Source organism: Tachysurus fulvidraco, chromosome 14 (assembly GCF_022655615.1).
Source record: "Tachysurus fulvidraco isolate hzauxx_2018 chromosome 14, HZAU_PFXX_2.0, whole genome shotgun sequence".
In the NCBI taxonomy this organism is placed as follows: Eukaryota; Metazoa; Chordata; class Actinopteri; order Siluriformes; family Bagridae; genus Tachysurus; species Tachysurus fulvidraco.
The window spans coordinates 712,851-739,101 of record NC_062531.1 but is presented as its reverse complement, the minus strand read 5'-3'; the positions used below and the strand labels follow the sequence as shown (position 1 = coordinate 739,101).

Below are 26,251 nucleotides of genomic sequence, written 5' to 3'. Positions count from 1 at the left end.
ACACAGAGTGGGATTTTAAGTAAGACCCCAGAATTCCTCATAGTAAACACGTACAAAATGACTGGATGACTTTGAGCACATTCCATCTAGAGAATCGAAAACCTGCAGAGCAAGAACCGCCAGCTACAGGACGAGTGTTTATTAAAATAGAATCTTTATTTGTCTCATTATTAAAGCATCACATTTAAGGCATGTGGCTCAGAATGTATTCTGAATACAGTTCAGATATCATAGAAATGTGAGACATTCCGTTCTTGTGTCACAGATATTTGGGTCTGAAAATCATCTGGAAGGTCAGTAGGGTGTCTTCTGATTGAGTCCTTTTAACCTTCCTGGTTTTACGCATTCATGCTTGTGTTAGTGTTTGATGCCTTATGTTTAGTTTTTTGTTAGAACTGGTTTCTGTGGGAGAAAAATATCATTTTAATTTAGTTAAATTGTGAGTGTTCAGATTCTGAGTTGATCTGCTTCCACACAACATGTCTCAGTAAGAAACTATACACTGAAGGTGGACTTTTAATATCACTCTTAATATTCTACATGACATTATTTTCACTGGAAACCAGTTATGAAGAAAGAGTTTAAGTCTTGTGTTGTATTACACTATCATGGTCTTCATTAAGAGAGGAATGTTATAGAAGAATGTTTTCCTCTGGGCATTATTTATTCAGTGTTTATTGCCTGAAGCCATGTTCCGTGTTTTTCAGGTTAAACGTGTTCGAAAGCTCAGCTTGGATTCGTCGCAGTTGAGCCAATGCTCTGTTCTCATATTGTGTCCTAAGATTTCACACAATTTGTCTCATTTTTGAAAATAAATGACTTTATCATGACTTTTATGTTTCTGTGGCAATGGTGTGTGTGATTGTGCGATTGTTAGAGCTGGTGTGTGTGTGTTTGTGAGAGTTTTTGTGATGGTTGTTGTGGTGAGCTTTCAAGCTCTTCTCAGAATCACCTGACTGCCCACACCGATGCATGTAGGTGGTTGTGAAGCAGAGGGTTACGGATGCGGCCATTTTATTGTGTTTTCTGTCAAAAGGCCGCAGCGTCATTTCAGTTTAACTGAAACTGAACTTATCTGATGATAAAATGCAAGTGAAACTGGGGCCATGACATAAAGATCCAGCAACCTGGAAACAGCATGAAGGCCAAAGATATGGAGGAGCTGTTAGGAAGTCTGGAGCATGACCTCATACATGGTGGTGTTTAAAGCCTCAACATTTTGTTAGGGGCAAATAGCTGGAAACTTCAACAAAGGTGTTTCTCAGAGCTGCTTGAAAGAGCTAAACATCTTCTTTACAGCTAAGTCTTCCATGCTGGGCTCAGACTCCGCCTACATCTGGATCCTCTCTCTGATTGGTTAGTCAGTAATGTCTACAGTTATTTTTATCTACTAATTCATGTGTTTATTTGGCTCATTTTTTATCATCTAGTCTCTCATATGAATAATTTTTCTGAATCTTTGTCTATATATTTATTGGTTTTCTCTTTATTCTAGAGTTTTAATGGCACAGCAAGTGAAAGAACAAAAGAATTGTTCTTCTTGTTCCTGTTTTTCTCCTTATCACATCATCATCTCTTTGGTCTCCCTGTTTTTTTCCTCTCTAGTTTTTTCCTGTGTTCTTTTTGCTGCTCTGTTTCACTCCCGGAGAACTGGAACCTTCTCATCTCTCTCTCAGTTCCCCGGAGAATCCACGATGAAGGAGTCACAGGATACACTCGTAGCAGCAGGAGACCCCGAGACACATGCAGACTGTCAGGACTGATGTGCCTTTGTTCATGTTCCTCGTCACATGTCTGCCCTGCATTCATCTGCTCCTCCCGTCTCTACATACAGTGTACCTGTTTCCCATTGTTATTATTGTGTCTGGAATCATCGTCACTGTCCCATCAGTGTCATGTTCGTATAACGTCTTTATTCCATTGTACTTTGTTTTGTTTAGTTTTTGTCTGTGTTCCTGTTTCATGTATGTTATTTATTAAACCCCATTCTTTTGAAGCTATCCTGCGTATCGGTCTGTCTCCCTCCTTCCCGGTTGTGACACAGAGAAAGTAATAAAACTAATAAAACATTACACACAGGCTGCTTACAGATGGGGAAAGAGGGAGGGAGAATTATTTACCTGATATTGTGATTATATATTTATTTATTTAACATTTTGTTATTTATTAAGTCCTGACTATAAAACACGAATTGTGTTTAAAATGCCACGTGTATTTCTTCAGTCTGTAAATGGCATAAACAATAAAATTAGAGTTCAGAGTTGTTAGTTTTTTTTTCCACAGGAAATCCTGGCCCCTGTTCCTGTCTGAAGTGACAAGAAATGAGAGATCGTGTGTGCATGGGGTGCACAAGTGTGTGTGTGTGTGTGTGTGTGTGTGTGTGTGTGTGTGTGTGTGTGTGTGTCTGCATGTGCATCTGTGTGTTTGTTTGAGGGTGTGTTATGTTTGTGTGTGTGTGTCACACTGATGATGGCTGTGAATGTCTTTGTATTTATGTTAATGCTGTAGTTGTATTTATTAGTTGAGAAATTAAAATGTATTTATTTGTGGTTCCTTCAGATCATCTCGCTGATATAAAAAGGAACTCGTGACTTCTTTACAAGTCAAAAGTGCGAGCAATAAACTGTCTTTATTTATTATGTATTTTTTGTTTAATGATAATAATTCAGTAATAATATTGTGATGACCAGAGTAGGTGTGTGTGTGTGTGTGTGTGTGTGTGTGTGTGTGTGTGTGTGTGTGTGTGTGTGTGTGTGTGTGTGTGTGTGTGTTTTGTAGGTGTTGGGTATATTTCGACTCAGTCTGTTCTAACTTCAGCCATCGGTCACACTCTGTACTTCCTGGAGCTGTTAGCAGTGTGATGCCACGATGCTTCTAGTTATAGTTACATATCAATAAACATTCTGAGTGAAAAACTCAACACTTGCAGGAATGTGTGTGTTTGTCCACGTTATTTTTACATGTTGTCGAGTCAAGAGCTCTATATTGTCATGTTGAGTGTATATATATATATTGTGTGTGTGTGTGTGTGTGTGTGTGTGTGTGTGTGTGTGTGTGTATATGTATATTGTGTGTGTGTGTGTGTGTGTGTATATGTATATTGTGTGTGTGCATGTGTATGTGTGTATATATATGTATATTGTGTGTGTGTGTGTGTGTGTGTGTGTGTGTGTGTGTGTGTATGTGTGTGTGTGTGTGTGTGAGTGCACATATATATATATTGTATGTGTGTGTGTTTGAACAACACAGAGTTAAGGACTGAAGTAAATTAGTCATAGACACATAAAGTGTATCTTTACAACCTGGTGTACACAGTGTGGGGACACAGGACAAGAAGACAGTGCAGGACAAAAGGCAGTGCAGACAAAAGGCAGTGCAGGACAGTGTGTGTGTGGGTGGGGTGAAGAGTGTGTGTGTGGGGTGAAGAGTGCAGATAGCAGTTACGTTTGGGCCACATGTGGGAATTATCTGGCACATATGTGAGATGTGGCCTCGATGTGGCGTGGCTATACAGATAAGGGCAAAATTGTGGCCATATTTGTTTTGTCATAACTTTAAAATTGGCGGGAAATGCTCTCTTGGTTCACAACTCATTTTGAGGTATATGGCCCAGATAACAAAGAACACATGAGAACCATGAGACTCGGGCAGTGGGCAGCATTTCTGCTTTCCTCACGACTGTGTGAGCTACGTTCAGGTAAGTGATTGGCACTTTACAGTCATATAATTGAAATATGCAGCATTGTGTCAATATTGCATGTTATTAAGCATTTAGTTATTAGTTTAATTGAGGAATGGGGTCAAATTAGCTAATATTTTCCTCAGTTTAACAATACAGTTTAATGTACGCTAGGGCTCCGCTGGTTTGGCGTTTTAAATTCCGATGTTTTTGGCTATAAATCAACAGTACTTAATTAAAGTTGGCCACATATTCACAGGTTGGAGTTTCCCGAGTCAATAACTCCTGAGCTAAACGCTGTTACTACACAAATAACACCTCTTTTCTACCGTAGTAATGTAGAGAGGCAGCTACAACCCAATTTTCCTCAAAATCAGCTTTCTTCCGCGGTGGACAAAATACATGTCTCTATGTGCGAACCAAGGGACCGTCTGCAAAGTGCAAAACCTGAAAGCGAATACTAAAAACACTCAACTTGGGAGAAATGTCTTTTTGTACAATTTTTATGTTTTTTTTTTATATGAAAATATTTCCCCCAAAAGTAAAACACATTTCCCCCAAGTAAGTGTTATTATTATGACCCACATATAGAAAAATACAATTTGCAATTCCTTTCGAAAATATACTGGAAATTTTTTTTCAGAGGTGGTTAATTATTGCAATTAAAATATTAAAGGAGGAAATTTATATTAAATGATTTTCCCCCCATTATCCTCCAGCTCTAACTTCCATATTGTATTGCTGCTAGTATTATTTAAATTCATCTTTATTGCAGAGACCGAGAGGGGGGGTAGGAGGGAGCGAATGAAGAAACACGAGGCCCAACAAAACACTGCCGACCCTCATTAGGCACATCACAACTCAATTTCTAAATTTAAGTTCTCTGTACAAGTTAATCTGATTTTTTTTTAAAAATTTCTGTAATTTTTATTACTCTGAGTTGAATACATTCTTAAATGTATTCTTATGTTTACTCTTAAAGCTGTAATTATTTAAACACTTGTTTTGAAGTAAATTGTGTTGAGTACATTTGTTGTTGAGTGTTTCATTTACCTTTAAGTTAATAAGACTTTTACATACTGTCAGCTGCATGTGTGGCACATATGGGCCAATAGATTTTAACAGAACTCAACCATACTAAAATTGCATATAAGGCTCATATTTGGGCCACATTAAATTGTATTATTTGTCTCATGTTTGGTGGAGTTATGGCACTCCTTTGGTTCAGTTCTTTCAAAGAAGAGGTGTGACATATATGGGCCACATAAATTACATTTGGCTCATGCTTGGTGGACTTATGGCTCTGCTTTGGTTCAGTTTTGGCAAAGGAGATGTGGGCCATATCTGGGCCGACAAACACAAACTAATCTGGGCCACAGCTCAGCTGTTTATCTGGCCCAAATCTGGCCCAAATGAATTTGCTGACTGGGTGTGTGTGGGGTCCACAATACTGTTTGCTTTGTAGATGCAGCATGTGGTGTAAGTGTCCATGATAGAGGGACGAGAGACACCAATGATCTTCTCAGCTGTCCTCACTATCTGCTGCAGGATCTTGCGATTTGAGCTGGTGCAGTTCCCAAACCAGACAGTGATGGAGCTGCTCAGAATGCTCTCAATGGTCCCTCTGTAGAACATGGTCAGGATGGGGGGAGGGAGATGTGCCTTACTCAGCCTTCCTAAGAAGTAGAGATGCTGCTGGGCTTTCTTGGTGATTCATTTATAAAAGCGTGTGTACGCACAAAACGGGGCTGAAAACGTACGTACGCGAAAAAACGTACGTACGTTTGTGAAAAAATACAAACTTGACGGGAGAACGTGTGCACCTTTAAGCAAACTTTGAGGAGACATTCTGGAGACAACGGGAATTGGCAACACAGATGGTGAGGTCGTGAACTGAAGTTAGATTGTAGAAAATAAATGTGAGGAGAATGATTATAAGAATTAATGACATTTAAATTTCATACGTTATATCCACATTATCATGAAGATTAAATCCAACAGTGTTATTTGTGCCGATTGTTTTAGGCTACATACATCTAGTAAAATCCAAACCTAATTCAAAATGTATTTAAAAAAAATACAAATAAATCAGCGCTGCCTTACAGTCACATTGTCCACAACGGGAGCCCAGGAGGAGATGGTGCGACTACATGTGATACAGAATAGCATGAAATACCCTTTTATTAGAGAACTACAGAACACAGTGTAAAAACGAAAAATTTTCCTTAATGTACTTATATCATAAAATGTCAAAGTCTGCAAATACAGTCATGAAGCACAATCGCTCCTCATCATCGGTCCTAACTATTACGGTGTTCATTACAAAACCTTCATGAAGAAGCATGTGTTCACTATAACATTTTCGTCTTAAATTTTTGCCCACAAATTAATTCTGTGATTTTGTCAAGGTGTTAACGATCAGTCTAATTGCTAGAAACATATAAATCCTCCGGTGACCCGGGTATGTAATGCTTCATGATGGCACTGCTGGCACTGTTGGAGGATTACGCCAATGGGTGAATAAGGAGAGAACGAGTTTTCAGGGACCATTATGATGACTGGCTAATAAGCCGATTTAGATTCCCCAGAGCTGTGCTCTTGGACCTATGTGCTGAATTGGGTCCAGTATTAGAGAGGGCAACACGCCGGAACCATGCCATCCCAATCCAAATACAAGTCCTCACCACTCTGGGGTTCTTGGCAACCGGCTGATTCCAACGGGAATTGGCAGACAGGTAAGTTATTTATATAAAAAACCTATTAGTAATCCTCTTTGTCTCTAAGAACTTTTTGTATATGAAATAATTCTATTGGAATCTATCATCTCACCCTATAGGTCTGGTGTATCACAGCCGTCCCTGAGTGCCATAATATCTTTCGTTTAGAATGGTTTACTTAATATGGGTAGTCGATACATCAGGTTCCACTGCACTGTGCGAGAACAGGCCGAAATTTAAATGCAATTTGCAGCAATGTCTGGTTTCCCAAATTAAATTTCTCACCCCATTTTTAAACCCACAGAGTGCAGAGGAAACTCATTATAATGAGGTCCACTCTTGTGCCAGCTCAGTTGTGGAGCGTGCAATGGGCGTGTAAAAATGGGCGTGTACAGGGCGGAATATGAGGCTGGTTCACGTACGCACATCTGGGTGATCTGTGATTTATAAAGGGAACATTGCTTACAGGTGTGCGTATGCACGGTTTTATAAATCAGAATATTTTTTGGTGTACGCCATTTTTGGATTTTGGGCGCACGTAAACTTTTAGTAGGGATCCTACGCACAGTTTTATAAATGAGACCCAAGAAATTTGGTGCTCTTGACGATCTCTACAGATGATCTGTCGATGTTCATCAGAGAGCGGTCGCTATGTGCTCTCCTGAATTCAACAACCAGGGTTAGGGTTAACCCTAACCCTAACCCTAACCCTTTTTAGTTTTATCAACATTCAGAGACAGGTTGTTGGTTCTACACCAGGTAGTTACGTGTTGCACCTCCTCACTGTATGCTGACTCATTGTTCTTGTTGATGAGACCCACCACGGTCGTGTCATCGGCGAACTTGATGATATGGTTCGATCTCAGGTCGTGAGTCAGCAAGGAGAACAGCAGTGGGCTAAGCACACAGCCCTGAAGAGCTCCAGTGTTCAGTGTGGTGGTGCTGGAGATGCTGTTCCCGATTCGGACTGACTGAGGTCTCCTAGTCAGGAAGTCCAGGATCCAGTTGCAGAGGGAGGTGTTTAGTCCCAGCAGGCTCAGCTTCCCAATCATGTGCTGAGGGATGATTGTATTGAATGCTGAACTAAAGTCTATGAACAGCAATTGTACATGTCTTTATCATCCAGGTGGGCGAGGGCTAAATAAAGGGCTGTGGCAATTGCATCGTCTGTGGAGCGGTTTGTACGATACACGAACTGTAGGGGGTCCAGTGAGGGTGGTAACTGGGTCTTGATGTGCCTCATGAGACGAGCTTCTCGAAGCACTTCATAACGATGGGTGTGAGTGCGACAGAACAATAGTCATTGAGCCATTGTGTGTGTGTGTGTGTGTGTGTGTGTGTGTGTGTGTGTGTGTGTGTGTGTGTGTGTGTGTGTGGGCGTATGTGTGTGTGTGTGTGTGTGTGTTTCTGGGTGGCTGAAAGGAAAAAGGTTGAGCGCTGCAGGTTTCACTATTACTGAGTGCACACTTATCCCCCTCCCTTTTGACTCTCTCTCTGTCTCTTCCTCTCTGTTCAGGGGAGGGCCTATAGATTACTAACAAGTATTTAAACTGGTAATGCTGAAATGAACTTCTGTGTTTAGAGCACACACACAGACACACACACACACACACACACACACACACACACACACACACACACACACACACACACACACACACACACACACATCCTGATGGCTGATACTTTCTCTTCATAACCTCTTTCATTGTCCAGCTTGTTTGAGTTCATATTACAGGTAAATCTTTTTTATTTATTGTGTGTGTGTGTGTGTGTGTGTGTGTGTGTGTGTGTGTGTGTGTGTGTGTGTGTGTGTGTGTGTGTGAGTGTTTGTGTGTGTTTGTGTGTTCAGTTGCTTCAGCTTTTCATGTGGTGTAGAAATGAACAGTAATCATAAAAGTAGAGAGAGTCTCTTTTCTGTCTGAGTTTCTCTCTGTTTGTTCCTTACTGACTAAGTTAAGGTTTGTCCTGAGAGACTTGTGAGCAGTTTGATGTCTGATTTTAAGTCCTTTATAAATTTCAGTCCTTTATAAATAAATTTAAATTTGTATCACATGTAAATGTAAAAGGAATAATGAACAGAAGACACAGAAGACATTATTCAAGTAATTAAGATTTCATTCTTTTCCATTTATGGTTATGGTGTTAGTGCGAGGGAAAAAACTCTAAATATTTAATTAATTAATTTAATTAATTTAATAATATTTAATTAGTGCATTCCTGTTAATCCTTATTTTAATCCTCTCATTTAAGAAACGATATTTTATTAGATAAGTAAGTAATGAGCTGCATGTGTGTGCGTAACCGCGTGTGTGTGTGAGTGTGTGTGTGCGTGAGCGTGTGTGTGTAAGTGTGTGTGTGGACCAATTTGATTTGGTTATCTTCACTGTTGCCAAGTGATTTTCTAGTCAGTGTGTGTTGTGTTGTGTAAAACGTAACGTTTAACATTCTTCTGTGACGAAGTTTTATGAGATTCCTGTGTAACAGAACTGTATGAAGGTGTCTTCATGTCTTTGTTCTGTCTTGTTGTACTTAATGCTCACCTCTTACAACTGGGAATAGGTGTACCTGACCTGGGGGGTGGGGGGTGGGGGATGTTTGCATTTAAGACAAATGTGAAGTTCAGACACATCAGGCTGAAACAGATCAAATGCTACACACACATGGGCACACACACAGAAACACACACACACACACACACATACAGACACACACGCACACACAGACACACATACACAAACACACACAGACACACATACACAAATACACACAGACACACACACACACACACACACACACAATATATATATATACACTCAACATGACAATATAGAGCTCTTGACTCGACAACATGTAAAAATAACGTGGACAAACACACACATTCCTGCAAGTGTTGACTCGGGAAACTCCAACCTGTGAATATGTGGCCAACTTTAATTAAATACTGTTGATTTATAGCCAAAAACATCGGAATTTAAAACGCCAAACCAGCGGAGCCCTAGCGTACATTAAACTGTATTGTTAAACTGAGGAAAATATTAGCTAATTTGACCCCATTCCTCAATTAAACTAATAACTAAATGCTTAATAACATGCAATATTGACACAATGCTGCATATTTCAATTATATGACTGTAAAGTGCCAATCACTTACCTGAACGTAGCTCACACAGTCGTGAGGAAAGCAGAAATGCTGCCCACTGCCCGAGTCTCATGGTTCTCATGTGTTCTTTGTTATCTGGGCCATATACCTCAAAATGAGTTGTGAACCAAGAGAACATTTCCCGCCAATTTTAAAGTTATGACAAAACAAATATGGCCACAATTTTGCCCTTATCTGTATAGCCACGCCACATCGAGGCCACATCTCACATATGTGCCAGATAATTCCCACATGTGGCCCAAACGTAACTGCTATCTGCACTCTTCACCCCACACACACACTCTTCACCCCACCCACACACACACTGTCCTGCACTGCCTTTTGTCTGCACTGCCTTTTGTCCTGCACTGTCTTCTTGTCCTGTGTCCCCACACTGTGTACACCAGGTTGTAAAGATACACTTTATGTGTCTATGACTAATTTACTTCAGTCCTTAACTCTGTGTTGTTCAAACACACACACACACAATATATATATATGTGCACTCACACACACACACACACACACACACACACACACACACACACACACACACACACACACACACACACACACACACACACACCTTCTGTAATTTGGCTGTCAGCTTTCTGGTTTCTGAGTCTGAAAGCTTTATGTTTCAGTGCACAGACACTCAGGTAACATGTTTTGTGTATTTTCCCCCCAGCTTTGTGTAAAGAAGTAAGACATAAAGTGAACGTTATGTCTGTGTCTGTTTCGCTCTCTGTATTAACACAAGGTCTGAAACTGTTTCAGGTGAAAATGGTGGTGCTGCAGAGGATTTTCGGTAAGCAATGAAATCTCCATTTTACTGCTTTCTCTCTACACTGTGTCACCAATCTGTGACTTTATACACATTTCCCTGAGAACTAAAAACTTCAGGAAGTAAGTTGGAGAAATACACAGAGTTGAGATAAATAAGTATACTGTGAGCTGTATATGGTGGTGGAATGAGGAAACACAGGACAACATTCACAGGAAGTGTTCTATAATACCCGGAATGTGAGAGGTCTGCTCTGGAAAGAAGAGGAATGAAAGTCAGAGTTAGTAAGACAGAATAAATGTGTATGAACCAGAGGGAGTGAAGTAGATGAGTGAGGTTACAGGGGGCTGATGTCAAGAAGGTGCAAGTGTTTGGGGGTCATAGATCCAGTGTGATGAGGAGTGTGGAAAAGAGGTGAAGAGGTGAGTGCAGGTTGGAGTGGGTGCAGAAAATTGTCAGGAGTGTTGTGTGTGTGTGAGACAGAAAAGTGTCAGGAGCGGTGTGTGTGTGTGTGTGTGTGTGTGTGTGTGTGTGTGTGTGTGTGTGTGTGTGTGTGAGAGAGAAGTGTCAGGAGTGTTGTGTGTGTGGACAGAAGAGTGTCAGGAGTGTTGTGTTGTGTGTGTGTGACAGAAGAGTGTCAGGAGTGTTGTGTGTGTGACAGAAGAGTGTCAGGAGTGTTGTGTGTGTGACAGAAGAGTGTCAGGAGTGTTGTGTGTGTGTGACAGAAGAGTGTCAGGAGTGTTGTGTGTGTGACAGAAGAGTGTCAGGAGTGTTGTGTGTGTGTGTGTGACAGAAGAGTGTCAGGAGTGTTGTGTGTGTGTGTGACAGAAGAGTGTCAGGAGTGTTGTGTGTGTGTGACAGAAGAGTGTCAGGAGTGTTGTGTGTGTGTGACAGAAGAGTGTCAGGAGTGGTGACCCCTAACAGGAAAAGACCAAAGAAGAAGAAGACTGTTAGCTCAGACATGTGAAGAATGAGAGAGGCTGCTATCACATTCTGAGAGGAATCAGTAGGTGTGAGATCTTCCTGTAGCTCCTTTAATGTTGCTGTAGGTCTCTCAGCAGCCTCCCTGCTATGATTTTGTCCTTTTCCTGGTGATGTCACTGTGCTGCTCTGTTTCCTCCATGTTTCATTTCATTTCTATATGCTGCCACTTCACACAGAGGAGGAAAAAGTTCAGATTATTTATGAGTTTTTTTTACATCACAAAATATTGCTGTCAGGTTGTGACCACAGTGTGTGTGTGTACACAGTGACTGGTTTCCACTTAAACAGTCAAATAGGAGCCGCTGAGCAGAACATTTTCTCCATAGGAACAAGACAGAGTTTGTTTATCTGTCAGCAGAGCAACCTTGTACATGTGTAGACACACACACACACACACACACACACACACACACACACACACACACACACACACACACACACACACACACACACACACACACACACATACACACACACACACAGGTCACATTTAGATCTCTGTTAATAAAGTCATTGCACAATTGCAAAAATGTTTATCACATGTAAGTCTTAGAAACATTTTAATTCTGTAGATTTTAACCAGTGAGTCTCATCTTTCTGTCATCATCATTAACTTATATAAAGCACTCTCTCTCTCTCTCTCTCTCTCTCTCTCTCTCTCTCTCTCTCTCTCTCTCTCTCTCTCTCTCTCTCTCTCTCTTCTCTCTCTCTCTCTCTCTCTCTCTCTCTCTCTCTCTCTCTCTCTCTCTCTCTCTCTCTCTCTCTCTCTCTCTCTCTCTGGCAAAGGTTTTGACACCCTCCTGTTTCAGTCCTTAGTAACACCCATTTTGGCAGATGTTCACAAAATGGTTTGTGCTTTTTGTGTCTTCTTGGCATTAAAGTCAGTATAAAGCGCTTATGCCTGCATTAGGTTACAGTTTTTCGATGACTCACTGTACCATCTTCCTATACAGGTTTCCATATAAACCCAATGTTGCTGACCAAGTGTTGATCAAACACTGTTCATCCAATACACCAACATACATCTGGTGTTTGTGGCCATAGATCTTTACACTTCACTTCACTTCACTTCACTGGAACTTCACTTCACATTAGTCTACAGCACTTATCTTATCTTGACTTGTCTTAACTAAAGAGACAATCCATACAAGATAAAGCCCCACCTTCTCTACAGTGTCCAGGGGAATCCCCAGGACTCAGCTGGCCTTCCTTATCAGCTTGTCCAGTCTCTTCCTGTGTGTAGTAGAGATGCTGCTGCACCAGCAGACTAATCCATAGATGATGGCTGTGGCAAAAAAGGTCTTCACTAGGGCTCCCTGCACTCCAAAAGACCTTACTCTTCAACTGAAAGAGTTTGCTCTGCTCTATCTTAGAAATGGCATCTGTATTGTCTGTTCAGTACAATTTACTGTTCAGATGAACACCCAGGCATTCATGAGAGTCCAGAGAGTGCTTTTGTGAGAGTGTGTTTGTCTCTGCAGAAATCCACCACCAGTTCTTTGGTGTTCCTGAGCTCCATTCTCACCTGAGCTTCTGTAAGGGGCAGTATGTAGGGGTTGGTGTGGGGGCTGGGGGGAATTGGTAGGGGGGATAGGTTGGATGTGTTGTTGATCTGAGAGCAGTGCAGAGAAAGGTAGACCTATGCAGCTTGCTGTGGAAGCAGAGAAGGGGGACTGGATGGGGGTAGGTGTGGGTAGCTGATCAAATCAGTTAAAGAATAGATTCAGATTATTCACCCACTTCAGGTCACCCTCAGCCTGAAAGCTGGGCTCCTTATGACCAGTGATGGTTTTAGAGGTTGTTTTTTTACAGATCAGTGGGTGAATTAATGATGAGGTTTTTCTTTTTAGTCCTCTCCTGCCTTGAAGCCATCAATTAGCTTCATTTTCACTTTATTAGAGGAGCTCATGAGTGTTAGCACCAGAATTGAAGGATTTATTACTCGGTAATTGTTATATCTGGTGGCAGTGGTGACATAATGAGGCATAACAGGATGGTAATGAAATGTATAATCTCTCAACTGTGCTTGAGGGAACTTTATCATCACTGGAAGTTTCCAGATGAGCCAAGACTGAACTCACAAACAAAACCTGACTTTAACTGTACAGACAGACTGCGCTACCTTACCTGGTTAATTCAATTAAATTTATGTTAGACATTGTCACAAAGCAGCTTTATCGAAATCTATAAATTCATGATATAAATTTTAAACAAACAAACAAACAAACAAACAAACAAACAAATAAATAAGTCAGGGGTGACAATGGTGTGGAAAACTCCCTGAGTGAAGAAACCTTAAGAAAAACGGAACTGAAAAAGGAACCCAGTTCGCCAAACACTCCAGTTCTGCTCCGTTACCTAAGAAAGACTATTCATAAAAAGCTTAGATGTCTCACTGTTCTGTCCTTCAGTCACTGTACACAACCTTGGGGTAACCATACACAATTAATTGTCCTTCTAATGTTTCGTTGATGGAGATTTCAGAGCAGTTTGTATATATATATATATATATATATATATATATATATATATATATATATATATATATATATATATATATATAGAGAGAGAGAGAGAGAGAGAGAGAGAGAGAGAGATAAGAGATTCTGGCTTGACGAAACCAATGTATTTTCAGTCCCCAAATAAAATTAGAATTTTAAGGGGAAATAAAGTGTGGAAATGGAGAAGTCCAATAAATATAAAGAAGTACCAGCATGCAGATGTTTCTAAGACTCTGTATTGGGTCCTTTATTATTTAACATACTGTATATGAAGAACATTGCAATAAATATAATATCTCTTTTCATCTTTTAGAGAGTGCTTACTGGAAATGAAATATTATTATTATTATTATTATTAATATTATTAATAATAATAATATTATTATTATTATTACTACAATAACTGAAATATTCAAATGTATTCTAGATTTTGTTTTTCTCCTCTGAATAAAATTGTAAATTTTATTTGATTTGATTTGATTTTTGCAGGACCCAGGAGATTTACCAGGAACCTGGAGGTGTTGTCACTGCTCATCACGGCCACTCTGTGTTTGTTAGTAATACTGCAAATAGACCTCGAGGGCAAGAAATCACAAACCATAAGACAAGACAAAGTCTTGAGAAAGCAGAAACCTGAACCAGAGACATGGCCGGACATGTTCCTAAACTCAGTCCCCAAGTGTACGCTAAATTCATCTGCCTCCGAGATTCATGACTTCTCAACTTTACCTAAGAATATCCAAGACTTCCTGTTTTACCAGCACTGTCGCCATTTCCCCATGCTCCTCAACAATCCTGGGAAGTGCGGCGGACCAAAGAACTCCGCAGATGTTTTCCTACTGTTGGTCATTAAGAGTTCTCCACCCAACTACGATCGGCGTGAGGTTCTGCGTAAAACGTGGGCTTTGGAGCGGCTTCATAGCGGTGTGTGGATCCGCACCGTGTTCATATCTGGAACCACAGGAGACGGTTATGAGAAGGAAAAACTGAATAAACTCCTGGAGCTGGAGAACCGCGAGTACCAGGACATTCTGCAGTGGGATTTTGATGATACCTTTTACAACCTCACACTGAAGCAGGTCTTATTCCTGGAGTGGATGGAGAGGTTTTGCCCAGATGTGCACTTTCTCCTCAATGGAGATGATGACATTTTTGCCAACACAGACAATATGGTGCAGTACCTCAAGGGCTTAGATGATAATGATGGAAGCAAACATCTTTTTATAGGCCACTTGATCCAACATGTCGGGCCGATCCGGCACCCAGGCAGTAAATACTACATCCCTGTACAAATCCATAAATCAGACACCTATCCTCCCTACTGTGGTGGTGGTGGCTTCCTGCTGTCACAATTCACTTCCAGAGTTATCTACAACATGTCTCATTCCATCCCCCTGCTTCCCATCGATGATGTTTACATGGGAATGTGTCTGGAAAAAGCTGGACTTCTACCCAGACATCATATAGGAGTGAGGACAGCGGGCCTCGGGTACGTTCCCTCGGGTCAACATGAGGCATACAATCCGTGCTACTACCGTGAGGTTCTCCTGGTCCACAGGTTCCTCCCACTTCAGATTTATATTATGTGGCATGAAATCCATAGAGAAGATTTGAATTGTACAAAGAGAACAAAAGGGAATGAGAATTCTGGGCTTTTCATGCTTTAAAAAGAATACTGGGGGGACAGATTTGTGAAAATCTGGGAGGACTGGGAAAGACTGGGGGTGAGAGGGGGGACTGGGTGACATACAGTGAGAAGCTTTCGATTTAGATGATTTTATAACCAGCCGATTGCACACAGGCAAACTCAACTTAAACAATGAAAGTAAAAAATAAAACGGAAGATGAAGTGATTATGGAATGTGGCAGTCTGGGGGTTAAGGTGTTGGACTACTCATCGAAGGTCATGAGTCGTGAATCCCTTGGCCACCAAACTGCCCATGCTGGGCCCCTGAGCAAGGCCCTTAACCCTCAATTGCTCATCTGTATAAATGAGCTAAAAATGTAAGTCGCTCTTACTAACGGCATCTGCTAAATGCTGTAAATGTAATAAATATTTAAAGCAAAAAATAAACAAAGCACACAAATGCCTAATAAAATGAAATATGTAGGCAGACTAAATGAAGTATAATTTTAAACAGCACATTTAAAAGTTAAATAATTGTATAGTAATGAAATGAAATAGAATCATACTCTACATACCAGAACAGGGTTTTCCAGAGATGGACCAATCAGAATTCAGCTACAGCTCTAGACTCGGTGCGCCACAGGATGCCATTTAATCAGGATCCTGGTTTGATTGTTTTCTGGCAACATTAACACAATAGTGAGATTAGGTGAAGGAATAAAACCTTACGGAATATACTGCATTATTACTGATTCTCAGAACAGCACATCATCTGCTTCGTTATTTATTAAAGGAGGTGAAGTAGTTTATACTGACGTACGTGTCCCTTAGTGACACATGTTTTCAGATTGCGTAGGAAACCCTTCCGCTCTCCCATTAAAGGATGTGTCCTAATTTGCACAGGTTAGTGTTGAAAACACAAGATCAACTATCAGAGTTGGTCTTACCTTGAACACAGGTGTCCATCGAAGTCCCTCAGTCTTCTAACAAAGGATCCTCTTCAAGTTCTTCTACTTAATCTATTGCTTGAATCTTTAAATGAAGGAGTCAGACTTCTTGTCTGTTCAGGGTCCTCATAATGGGAGGCCTTGTTTTTATTAAAAGTAGTGTAATACAGATGAATGTGTGTAATAAATGTAAAGTAAAAAGAAAATTACAAATAAAAACTCCATCAAATAATGAAAAAGTATTAGAATAAGTAAAAGTTATTAATTTGCAATGATTATAACAAACCAAGAAACTCTCTCCAAGTGTAAAGTTGCGTTTGTTCTATGAAGCACAGAGTATAACATGCACTGAGGCTGTTTGCACTAGAATGCACCCACAATGAAATTCAAGGCGAACTTTTATACATTCTGTATCCTTACTGGTGCAAGTTGGATTTTGCTGTCGGGTTCGATTCCCTTTGTGTCTTCTTGACGGCCAACATCTCGTCCCCCAAACATTTCTCATCTCCCGAACATATCTCGCCGGCGACTCTGTGTGCTACTAATGTCTTTTTTTTCTATTCTCAAGATTAATACTTCTATATATAGTCATATGGTTGCAGTTAACTTCCTGCAGCTGTCAGGCTGTTATTATACATGACTGAAGCTTTCTCTCGCCGGGAATTCAACAGCAAGCTACAAAACCCTTCGTGTGCAGATTACTCCCAGCTAATACACAGTAGGCTTCATAAGCTTTCACTTTTCATCTAAGTTTACAGTCAAAAATAAGCAATATTAATCTAATCAATTCTATTACAGGAGAATACATGATTATAAGAAAGAGAAAAGTTCTTTTGAACGTCTGAAAATAAAACATAATAAAACATAATGCAGTATGATCTTCTTTTCTTTTGGAATCTTCTTCCAGCTGTCTAGGTACAGCGTCTAATCCCTCGTTATCTTCTAAACACTCATATTCAAATCTTTCAACTCTTAAACCAACTCTTCATTCCTCAAGCAACATTTTCTTTATTTTATTCAACAGTTGTTTTATTTCTTCTGCTGTTTTTTCAATTCTCTGGATCTCACATTTCTTTTGTATGGGAATATGAGAGCAGGGTTTTGCTGGATAGCATTGATAAGGTTTATCTAATTAGCATAAAGTTAAACATTCATTTCTTTCATCATCCATTCTACCCACCATTCTTACAAAAGAGGACACAACTTGAAAATAATTTATTTATATTACAAACTGTTGAACATCAGCAAATTGAGTTTCTGTTCTTACTTCTGCAGCATCTATAAACATAATAATAATAATAATAATAATAATAATAATAATAATAATAATAATAATAATAATAATAATAATAATAATAATGCAGCTTGTTTGTTTTACTGAGAAACTGCAAACTCCTCTACAGTCAGAGCTGCTGTTAGAGAGAATTAATCAACATCTGACCACCAATCAGAATCCAGAACTCAGCAGCAGCTCTGTGGTAAAAGTGGTTTGAGGAACTGAATCTTAAAATTTAAACTGTTAAGCTAATTGAGTTTGCTGTGTGTTATGGTGAACATGAGGTTTTGTGTTCTTATATTATCATATATTTAACTCAGTACAGCTCGCTGGGCCTTTCAGCTGATTTGGGGTTTTTCTTCCAGCTTTGTGTAATGCTTTAGGTCATGAAGCTGTCCTCATGTCATGTGGTGATAATGTTTACTTCTTTGCCCCTGTCTTGTGGCATCTTGTGTAATTTTATTATTGTTCTTTTATCATGAAGGTACTTTCTGATTATACACTCTGGGTGTTTAGTGTGAGGTGTTCTGTGTACATTCAAAAATTGTTTTTTCTGTTTTAACCTTTGCTCATACACACTACCGTGCACAGTGTGACGCAGTGAAATGCTTTTACTGACTCCATAAAAACGGAGCTTTTATAACGAGTGCATTTGAAATGAAGTGCAGATGAAAACAAAGTAAACAGGAAAGGGATGCTGGGTGTGTGTTGAAACAATGTCCACTGTTAAAAGTGCAAAACAAATAATACTGAATAGAATTTCGTTGAAATGTTCTGTAGGAGTACGAAGTTTCTCCTCATTCTCTGTGTTTGAATTCATGGAGCTGTAGCACTTCTCTGACCACATCAGGGACAAGTGTCAGAGTTTAGAAGGTTAAGGTCGTTCACTATCTTCCTGGCCTTGAACTCAGAGGAACCGACAGCTGGAGAGCCTTCGGTCCTGCATGGTCCTGTTCCCAATCCAGGCTGTGATGCTTCCTAGCAGGATGCTCTGGATCTCCTGAAAGAGCAGTTTAAAGTGTGTGAGGTGGTAAAGATGCTGAGGGACCTTGGTCACCAATTGTCCACTTTCTCCACTGAGGTTCTCCTGGGCAGACACTATCTCCTCTCCTGTTTCAAGCTGAAGTCCACGATCAACTTCTTTGTGCTGCTGATGTTCAGGAGGAGGCTGTTTTCCTGGCACTAGTTCTCCAGGCTTTAATCAGAGATCAGGCGAACAACAGCATGGTCCTCAACAAGCTTAACAGTGATTGTGAAGTTGGAAATGTGGACACAGTCATTGCTACAAACTGCTACACACACACACACACACACACACACACACACACACACACACACACACACACACACACACACACTCCTACATACAGGTCCTGTAGTGCTACTGTACTAAACTGCTGTATTAGTTCTTACTAACTGATGACAGGAATTTATATGGTGTTTAGTCTCAGTGACGGTTGACGGCCAGTGAACTTCTGCACAGGAAGTTCTCTGCTTTCATGATTTCATCATCCACACACTAAAATAAAGTGCTTACACATCCTTCACATTACACACACATATGCATATATCCACTCCTCACTTACACACTTTGAGTCTTTTATTTTTGTACTTACTGTATAAATCTGAAGAAAAATCCATATGGAATCAGCACAGAATTCTTTACAGAACAAAAGTAAATAAAATGTTTAGACTCAGAACGTCATCAGGATTTACACAAGTGCTTTTGTCTGTTTTAAGACGTTACATATTTTCTGAACGTTTCTTAATCCTCCTGTTAAATACAACGTAATTCTTTTAAATAATTACTGACGTGGTCCTCACAAAGCCTCTCCTCTGTTAGGAATGTGTGGTGTTTGAGCTCATGACAGCAAAGTGTTCAGCTCAGCTCAGAACTTTTGTCACAGCCGCAGTTCTACAGAACCAAGATGAACTTAAACACTGAAGCAATGCTGAGACACTGAAGATGTTCGTTACTGTCCAGTGTTCACTCCTGAGTCTGGTTCATCTCAAGGTTTCCTCCTCATATCACCTCAAGGAGTTTTTCCTCACCACCATCAACATAGACCCGATCAACAGGGATAGATGTTAAACTTTTACATTGTAATTCCATGTTTTTCTATTTCTCTAAACCTGCTTTGAGACCATGTCCACTGTTAAAAGTGTGTTGCAGATAAAATGGAACTGAATTGAAAGCGCTGTATTAACAGGAAGTGCATTATGTGGAACAGCTTTAGTGATTGTGTCACAGTGACTGGTCTGTGTGGTTTCCCTGCCTTGAGCCGTGCCTCTTCTCCATGCATTCCCTTCAATAAAACCCATTTCATCTTCTGCCCTTAAAGTTTTAGGTCCAATGTTCTCGTTGTTTATCAGATAAAGCTTATTAATGAGTTTTAAAGGACATAAGAGCATCTAACGTTTAATGAACCGTACAGAACAAGCACAACTCTGACTGGAGAGGAGTAAAGAGGGGATTGGACAAGAGTAACTCTAAAAATGACACTACCACCACCAGCCCCATGAATCACCATGTCAGGTGAATTCCAGCAGATCCATAAAAGCCACTCAAGCACATAACAGTCACTTATTAAGAAATGACCCATGCTAACGTCCACTCCCTACAGGCAGCTGTGCTGTGTGCAGGAGCGAGGTTGTGTACGATCGTGTGTATGAGTGATGAACAGGACATGGACATGTCTGAACGGAAGTTGAAGAAACTTTGACTATTTATTCATAGAAGAATTAGTCAGGAAAGGAATGATAGACTGCTGTAACTGAGTACTGAAAATTAATGACCGCTGACAGCACATGTCGAACATAAACATGTCAGTTACTAAATACAGTAAAGGTGTGTGTTTTTATTAGTGGACGAGTTTTAGCAAAAGCTAATCAACAGTTTATTAGCAGCCATGTAGAAATTGTGTGAGTAATCTAATCTGTGTGAGAATCTGTGTGAGAATTTAATCTTACGGTTGGGTCTAGACTGCTTGCACATCTGAGTTAATTATTACCTTTATCAATCTTTATTGTCTAAGGCTAACTGATAGGCTAAATGACATACTTGTCTAATCTAATTAGCAGGATTTATCATAACAGGTTAAGGGTGTACAAACATTTGCATTCAACTGTATTTTGTTTCCTGGTTTCTGCACCTGGTTGCAAAGCAGAAAAATGTGTAGCGAAAATCCCCAAATGCATCATCCTAAGGTAGGGCTACAAAATCAAAATAATCTTAATCCTATTGCTTCATTGTCTAAATCTGCCTTCCTGCCTAGGTCACATGACTGGGGTGAGGGTGCGTCTGTTTTCAGTGTGTAAAGTGTGTTAAACATGATCATTTACTGTAATCAGAGAAATTACTAAAGGAGGCTTCAGGACAGGAATAAAACTCTGCTTATAACGGCAATGAATTTATATTATATAATTGTGTCTGTTTAACTGAGTGCGTTAAAGAGATAACAGACTGGATGAGCTGTAATTTTCTGCTGCTAAACTCTGATAAGACAGAAATATTACTTATCGGTCCATAAACCAGTACACAGAAGCTCTCACACTTCAGGGATGTACTGTTACTAGTAGCTCGACAGTGAAAGACCTGGTGTTTATTAGACAGCAACTTGTCTTTAAACTTATATCACCATATTACAAACACAGCCTTCTTCCACATTAGAAATATCACCAAGCTGAGAAACATCCTGTCTGTATCTGATGCTGAGAAGCTAGTTGATGCCTTCATGTCCTCTAGACTGGACTATTGTAATGCATTACTAGGTGGTTGTCCTGCATCTTTAATAAATAGGTTACAGTTAGTCCAAAATGCAGCTGCCAGAGTTCTCACTAGGACAAGAAAGTATGACCTTTAACCCCAATGTTATCATCTCTACACTGGCTACCTGTTAAGTTTAGAATTGATTACAAACTGCTGCTACTTACGTACAAGGCTCTTAATGGTTTAGCTCCCATGTATCTAACTAGTCTTCTAACACGTTACAATCCTTCACGCTCTCTGACATCACAAAACTCAGGACTTCTGCTAGTTCCCAGAATATCTAAGTCTACTAAAGGTGGTAGAGCGTTTTCTTATTTAGCTCCCAAACTCTGGAATAGTCTTCCTGATAGTGTTCGGGGCTCAGACACACTTTCCCAGTTTAAATGTAGATTAAAAACTCATCTCTGTAGTCAGGCGTACACATAATACATCCCATAATATTGTGCTCTAATACATCAGACCAAATGCCAGGGCTCCCCCAGCACTACCACCAGCACCACCATTTAATAATGTGTGTGTGTGTGTGTGTGTGTGTGTGTGTGTGTGTGTGTGTGTGTGTGTGTGTGAGAGAGAGAGAGACAGAGAGAGAGAGAGAGAGAGAGAGAGAGAGAGAGAGAGAGAGAGAGAGAGATTATGACTGCTGGTGTTTATTGTAAGTGTTTGTTACCTTTTTGGACCCCTTTATCATGTGTAATGTTGCTCCCATATAAAACAGTTCAGCACAAGCCCAGACATGTTTAGGGACATGATTGAGGACAATGTCCCGTCAGGAGACAAGCAGTTTCCTGTTGAGGTTTTGTTCAAACCGACCATCGAAAATACCCTCTCTAATGAATGTGTTTTTTTTTATTGGTTGTTGTGTTAAATCTTACCCAGATACAATAGTGCTATTTTCTGATTGGCTGTTGTGTAGCCTCTTATTGTGATTGGCTGATAAGTGTCAGGCTTCACTAAGAGCTCCAGGGGAGACGCGCTCGGTTCCTGCCCGGTTCCATAGAGACAGCGGTGAGGACTGATAGATTTTTGGCGCTATGGCTTATTAAATATATGATAAATAGTCAAAAAGTTTTTGTGCATGAGAAATATGATGTGTGGCAGGAGAGCATGACAAAAGACCGATATGAGGGACTGTCACACTCAGTGCGTCACACTTGACAGCCCTGAAATGCACATTATCATCTAGTGCTTGTTAATATTATGAACAGCAGCTACATTAATTCCTCTAAACTGCTTCTCTCTTTCTACCATCTTGAGGCATCCAGACATTGTACCAGCTCCAGTTGTGTTCCACTTCTTGAAGGACATGAACGTTCAAAGAGGAGATACCAACTCCATGTGGTCTTTGAAGACAACAATCTCCTCATCACTACAACATTTATCAGACTGTATATATATAATCACACCCCCAGTGTCACCCAGATGAGGATGAGGTTATATAATCACACCCCCAGTGTCACCCAGATGAGGATGAGGTTATATAATCACACCCCCAGTGTCACCCAGATGAGGATGAGGTTATATAATCACACCCCCAGTGTCACCCAGATGAGGATGAGGTTATATAATCACACCCCCAGTGTCACCCAGATGAGGATGAGGTTATATAATCACACCCCCAGTGTCACCCAGATGAGGATGAGGTTATATAATCACACCCCCAGTGTCACCCAGATGAGGATGAGGTTCCCCTTTGAGTCTGGTTCCTCTCAAGGTTCCTTCCTTTACCATCTAAGGGAGTTTTTCCTCCCCACAGTCACCTGAGTCACCTCAGACTTGTTCATTGGGGATAAATACATACACATTTATATATATAACTAATATTAATCTGGGACTTTTATGGCTGCTTTGAGACAATGTCTACTGTTAAATTCTCTATACAAATAAATTTGAATTAAATTTGGATAAAGGAACAGGAACCAGAAAATTGTATGTATGTAATACAGTGTACTGAGAATTTGGAATAAAAACACTGTCAATAATACTCGTACGTAATTCAAAGCATTTGTGTGTAAATTTTAATTTAGTTATGCATAATTTAAAACTTGCATTGCATAATTTAAAACTATTGTACGTAATTATGTTTTGGGAGTTGGATCCCAAAATGTACGACTGTGACAGTTTACACACACAACGCTTGTTTTCACAACACCTCTTTTTCACACAGGAAGTGCGGTCTGTGAAACAACTGTCAAAAATACGTCATCACGTTCACAGGCATTACTATCCGAGGGAAGATGAATCGATTCCATGAAGTGCGCATGTGCCCCACCCTCTTTTAAACCACTGGCGCCGAAATGGCGGGTTAGTTATCACTAATAACAGAGAGAATTTTGTGCTAACACTTTAAACTAATGGTCTGTTGGTAACGAGTGACTATGCAGGAAGTAATAGGTAGTAACTGCATTAACACTGAGCTTAATACTACTAACTAATATGGAAGCAAGATGAACTAAGCAGTAAGTAATGGCACATTTAGGACAAAGGTATTTCTTTATTTGGTTTTCAATAATTACCAAATAAAAATATCCTGATTAAGAACTACTTGCTATTTATGATAAATTAATAAAGAACCACTTAATTACTAATCACAACCATTGCAGGTATTACTTCTTGCATAGTCACTCGTCACCAACAGACCATTATTTTAAAGTTTTTTTTTGTTTTTTTTTTATTAACAAAAAGCACCAACATACAAAACTCTCGTTGGGGAACAGGATATACATGTGTATATACAATACAAATGTTGTCACTGTACAAAAGAATTTCTTTAAAAAAAGAACAAAGAGTAAAAAAACAAAAAAGGGGGAGACGCTTAAATACACAAATCAAAAAAGGCTAAAGAAGGTAGAAAACAAATATCTAGAACAGTACATAAGGAGAGACTCATCAAAATAGAAGTTTCCTAGATATGTCACTATACATTTTCCTTGCAATTTTAGTAGATTTGGTCTTTTTCAGTGAGGAAAAAAAAACAGTTTAAAGTCATTCATAAAGCAAACAAACGAAGGCTTAGAACACCTCCACTTACTGCAATGAATATGATATTCACCCATCATAATAATCATATTGAGTAAATCAGATCATGATGAATCTATATTGTCCATATAAAAGAGTGTGTGAGACAGGCTGACAGTAGGGATATTATCCATCTTAAGTGACAGCATTGTGTATCTCAGACCAGAAGCTGTTAGATACGGGGCAAAAAAAGAACATGTGTTCCAGAGTCTCATCAGCCACCTCACAAAAAAACACAAGGGTCTACATCAAATTTAAATCTTCTTCTAAGAAAGTCAGCGACCGGATATATCTTATAGATTATTTTAAAGTGGGTCTCTTTAATTTGTGGGGAAATGGGACATTTAATGAAATTAAAATGTGATTTTTCTATGGACAATATATCCACGTATAGAATCTGTACACACTCCTCTGTTGTAACCAAATAACAATACTGTATAGATTTCAAAGCATCACTAATAAATTTATTATTACATTTATTGTGAAATAAAGTGCAATGGTTAATAACTAAATTTGGTAGTGTTGGTAAAGGTCTTGTACTTGCATTTAACAATGTGTTTTGAATGAACTGTAATAACGGTGCAGGTATTGCTTTACAGATCAGATTGTATTTTCTATATGTACTGCTCAAATTATATTTGTCTAGGAAGGCTTTGTAATCCAAAAGGATACGCATGTCATCTATAATATCATTCACAAAAACAATTCCCTTTTCATACCAATCATACCTGAACAGTGATTTCCTATCGATTATAATGACCCTATTGTTCCATGAGGTAGATCCATGAGGAGAAAAGTTATGGGTAAATATCATTTTCCAATATTGAAGAACTTGTTTGTGGAATTTTGACAACATAACAGAAATTTTGGTCACCTCAAAATCACACTGCAAAAGAAAATCAAGCTCTCCTACTTGTTAGATTTCTAGGTATGTGAAACCACATAGAATCTGGTTGTGATAGATATGTTTTCAACCAGTTCATCTTGAATGTCCCAAACATTGCTTCAAAATCCAATGTTTTAATACCACCCATATCATAGTCTTTAACCAGCTGTGATTTCTTAATATAATGAGTTCTGTTTTTCCACAGAAATTGGAAAACGATCGAATTAGCTTTCTTAACATTAACTGTAGAAACATAAAGGGAGTGGCATGGAGAGATTATTTTGGAAATACCCTCAGATTTAGACAGAGTGACTCTACCCAAAATAGTGAGATCTCTGGTAAGCCAGCGGCTCAAAGATTTTCATATCTATTAACTGGTTAGAAAAGTTAACGTCTTCTCTTCTAATAGCATTTTTAGATAAAACTATTCCTAAATATTTCACTTCGTCTTTAACCTAAATTGAAGAGGTGATGGAGTCAGTTGATGAGTGAATGGGAAGTAGCTCACATTTTTTAATATTAAGGGTTAATCCTGAAGCTTTAGAGAAAATCGAGACTGAATTTAGCGCAACATCAACCATGAATTTATTCTTTAAAAGGATTGCTGTGTCGTCTGCAAATTGACTACTTTTAAATTCCTTGTCAAATATTGAGATCCCATGCAAATCGGGGTTATGATTAATGAGCAATATAAGTGATTGAGTGGTTAGAATAAACAGTTTGGGAGAAATCAGGCATCCCTGCATAATACATCACTTCAAACCTAGGAGTTATACTAGGATTCAGGGATACAGAACTATATGTCAATATAAAACATCTTAATTATTTTACAAAAATTACTCCCAAAACCTAAAAAATCTAAGATTTCAAATAAAAAAGTATGTTCAACAGTATCAAATGCCTTGTAAAAGTCGAGAAATAAAA

General features: G+C 39.4%; 1 protein-coding gene and 2 long non-coding RNA genes across 6 annotated transcripts in view; 2 read left to right on the top strand and 1 right to left on the bottom strand.

The window, feature by feature from the left end:
* The window catches only part of LOC113642617 (N-acetyllactosaminide beta-1,3-N-acetylglucosaminyltransferase 3-like), an 82,778-nt gene extending 63,416 nt beyond the window's left edge, over positions 1-19,362 (top strand). For 2 of the 4 annotated variants that reach the window (XM_047800433.1, XM_047800431.1), the window contains exon 3: positions 14,297-19,362. In XM_047800433.1, the coding sequence (XP_047656389.1) occupies positions 14,297-15,474 (1,178 nt within the window). In that variant the 3' untranslated portion in view covers positions 15,475-19,362. Of the gene's footprint in view, positions 1-7,773; positions 8,135-10,315; positions 10,347-12,092; positions 12,155-14,296 lie in introns of those variants that run through there. The other 2 variants (XM_047800434.1, XM_047800432.1) reach the window with 2 other exon arrangements.
* LOC113642627 lies at positions 29-2,723 on the top strand. Its single transcript, XR_003440617.2, has 3 exons — positions 29-1,356; positions 1,606-2,402; positions 2,696-2,723. It is a non-coding gene; the product is annotated as an uncharacterized LOC113642627 (long non-coding RNA).
* On the bottom strand, positions 11,148-16,540 carry LOC125138574. The gene is made up of 3 exons (XR_007137805.1): positions 16,382-16,540; positions 16,010-16,113; positions 11,148-11,472 (listed from the first exon to the last, which is right to left on the bottom strand). It is a non-coding gene; the product is annotated as an uncharacterized LOC125138574 (long non-coding RNA).
* Positions 19,363-26,251: the final 6,889 nt, after the last annotated feature.